The 3,437-nt window shown below is 39.4% G+C and overlaps 1 protein-coding gene across 1 annotated transcript; it reads left to right on the top strand.

Moving 5' to 3' along the window:
* The first annotated feature begins 63 nt into the window (after positions 1-63).
* bet1l (Bet1 golgi vesicular membrane trafficking protein-like) lies at positions 64-3,142 on the top strand. The gene is made up of 3 exons (XM_031841405.1): positions 64-884; positions 1,513-1,569; positions 1,841-3,142. The coding sequence occupies exons 1-3, from the start codon at positions 744-746 to the stop codon at positions 2,006-2,008; spliced, it is 366 nt and encodes a 121-aa protein (XP_031697265.1). The 5' UTR covers positions 64-743; the 3' UTR covers positions 2,009-3,142.
* The last annotated feature ends 295 nt before the right edge of the window (positions 3,143-3,437 follow it).

The following is a 3,437-nucleotide window of genomic DNA, read 5'->3' as shown; positions in this document are numbered from 1 at the left end:
CGGCAGCAGGGATTTCACATACTTTACATTTTGAAATGATAGCTTCTAATTCAATCTACATTTCTGCGATGTCAAGCTTCTACCTACCTTTTTACTTGCACATAGCTAGATAATCAGGTGACGTAGATTAAATTGGGGCTAATCATTTCAAAATGTAAAGTATGTCAAATCCCTGCTGCCGAGAACGGGAAACCCTGTCGATTAGCCGTTGGCCCGAAAGGCCCGCCCACAAGATCGAAACGTCATGAAACCAAAAGGCCGCCATTTTTAATACATCAATGGATGTATGATTTGGTTAAATAGAGACTTAACATTCTTATGAAACAGATAGTAAATACTTACTTATTTGATTAATCAAGACATAAGCTGGAATTGATAGAGCAGTTATATTATGTAGAGTTTATTAGCAGTTCATTAGCAAACAAAAGAAAAACCTGTCATTGATTAGAAAAAGTGAGAAAGATCCGTTTGAACCCAATTGTATATTCATGTGTTTGCTAAAAACATTGTTCTCATTTTTTTTTACTGTATGTGTACCTGTAATTTATCACACAGGAACACAAATTCTACATTTACCAACAGCACTTTATAGTACCATTAATTGTAATTTAATTACGCAGTTTTACCTAAAATAAGTACCAGATTACATTGTTCTTTCTAAGAACTCAACTCAAATTGTAAAAAGCCCCATGAAGAGTCACAGGTGGGGCTCTAAATTAATATTATGAATGTAACAGAACCCTATGTCTCCAAAAAACACTGTTACATTTCTAATCCAATGTGTTTGTGCGTTTCCAGGTCACGGCTCTGTGGACGACATGCTGGACACTGAAAACAAACGCCTGGCCGAGAACCTGGCGACCAAAGTCTCCAGACTGAAATCGGTGAGTCACAGCCAATAATTACTCTCTTCGTCTACCGGTTTCACCATTTCTCTCTAGTGTCCATCAGGGGGCGACTCCTCTGGTTGTATAGAAGTCTATGAGAAAATGACTCTACTTCTCTCTTGATTTATTACCTCAGTAAACATTGTAAACATGAGTTTATGGTCTCAATCTCTAGTTTCAAGTCTTCTTCAATACAGCATGATGTTCATTTAGTAAATTATGGTCCAATTAGAGTCAAACAGACCATAAAGCAGGGGATGCTTTAGGGCGGGGCTACACAGTGATTGACAGGTCTCTACCAGAGACGTCGTGTATCAGAGACGTATACGACATCTCTTTGTCACTCCTCCTCAGTCCAGATATGGTCACTTCTGTTCATTGATTGCAAAAAAACAACAACATGGCAACGACCGTAATCCAAGATGGCGACGGTGAAATCGCCGAACTCGAGGCTTCAAAACGTCAGTCCACAAACCAACGGGTGACGTCACGATGACGTCTTTTATACAGTCTGTGCAATCACACGCGATCAGGACGACACAAGAAAAACAAGTTTAAGAAGTTTAAGAATCCTGCGTTGTTTGTTTTTTAACCGGATAATCTGTCTTGTCTCTGAATCTCACAGCTAGCGTACGACATCGACAGAGAGGCTGACGATCAGAACGAGTATCTGGACGGCATGGTGAGTACTGACCAATAATTTATCGAAATATTACTTGTATAATATTACAAGAATTTACATGCCAAGTCCCTGGGCATAGCCGGGTTTCTGATTGGCTTCTTCTTCTTTTCACAACTTATCCCATGCTTCTGACAAAGGCTCATGTGAGATGTTGCCGGGGTCAATAATAATACAAACAGGTTGTCTCAGATATTGGCCAACTTCTCTGTACAGTTAAGGTTTATTAAAGACCTTTCACAATCTTTACTTCCTCTTCTCCTTCTCTCTTCAGGACTCTAACTTCCTGAGTGTGACGGGCCTGCTGAGCGGCAGTGTGAAGCGTTTCTCCACCATGGTGCGATCTGGCAGAGACAACCGCCGCATCCTCTGCTACGTCTCCGTGGGCCTCGTCGTAGTCTTCTTCCTGCTCTACTACATGGTCTCCAGGATCCAACGCTAACAGAGGGGGGAATAAAAAGCAATCAGCCAGGAGCTGGTGCGAACGACTCTGACGTCATTACTCGTCTCTGTGGTTCCACTGAGAAGACGTTTCATTCTGCACCTGAGTGAGAAAACTAACAGGAAGTAGACATAAAACATTTTGTTTTGACCAGCAGGGGGGGGGGGGACACAATGCTGAGCGTTGTCATACCAAAGACGCTGGAGTCTATTAAAACACACAAAAAAAAAATACCTGCACAACTTTAGTTCCCGTCTGCCGCAGCCCGGATGTGCTTATACGGGCAAGGAGAAGGTGGAGCCTGAACGCATCACGGGTGGAAGAAGAACCAACAACAGCTGAGTGGCCGTGTCTCAGTTCCAGACTACACAATCATTTAAAGCACTTTTTAAGTGGAAGCTAGTTACACTGCAAAAGTGACAAAATTATATAACATAACAATATAACAGACTAAAAATGCACAAAGGAAATTAAGGAACGACTCACGGCTGTAAAAGTATAAAATCTCTTGAAAAACATTGTGCTTTTGGGGGAGCATATTTTATTACTTCCTTTCAGTACAAAACAGAAAAGATGATTTGTATTCAAACAGCAAAATAAACGTATATAACGATATAATTGTATGTCGTGTGGAATTGAGACGCAGCAGCTTAGAGCAGCAAGTGACGTCGCCGTCTGCTATTGGCCGGTCTCCAGTGCAGCCGATGCGTCGGACTGTCAATCAACTGTTATTTTACATGTCTGTGTTTTGATTATATTAAACTGATTATATGTTTAAGAAAACTCTAAAAATGAAAGTTTTCAGCAGTTTAAGTTCAGTGTGTGTTTGCGGTAAAGGCCTGTTTCCTTCTAGTAATTAATATGAAATGGTGGTACCTGTTCTGTTATCTATATATTATGTTATAAATACATATATTATCATATAAGAGGGTTAAAAATAATTTACTTTCTCTATGTGTTTACATTCCAGATGTCTAAACTGCTAACAGCCGACATTGAAAATCGTTATTAATACACATGACATTAAATGGCTTTAATTGTAGAATTTGTTGGGGAGTTATTTAGGTTCTGGGTATAATGTAAACTAACGTGTGACAGTCATCAATAAAAAGGTGCATATTTTTACTATCAGAATCATGACTCTTTGTGAAGATGATCCTTGACTTCATAGCAGATGCAATAGATTCAATTGAAGATATATTTGTGTAAATATTACTTCCCAACATGGAGGTCTGACTATTGCGTCACATCAGGAATAAAGTTCTGACCGGGAAATGCAGTATTTTAACCCCGGCCTAAAAGTAGAATAAATGAGTAAAAGTAATGTAATGACCCTTTTAATCATATACCATATCTAATTAATCCCAAAATACCAGTGAAAATATAGAAAATACTGTGTTCTCAGTGGTAGTTACGGCCTAGAATTAAC

The sequence above is a fragment of the Anarrhichthys ocellatus genome, unplaced genomic scaffold, assembly GCF_004355925.1.
Source record: "Anarrhichthys ocellatus isolate YVR2014 unplaced genomic scaffold, GSC_Weel_1.0 scaffold4346, whole genome shotgun sequence".
Classification (NCBI taxonomy): domain Eukaryota; kingdom Metazoa; phylum Chordata; class Actinopteri; order Perciformes; family Anarhichadidae; genus Anarrhichthys; species Anarrhichthys ocellatus.
This window is presented reverse-complemented; position numbering and strand designations above follow the sequence as displayed.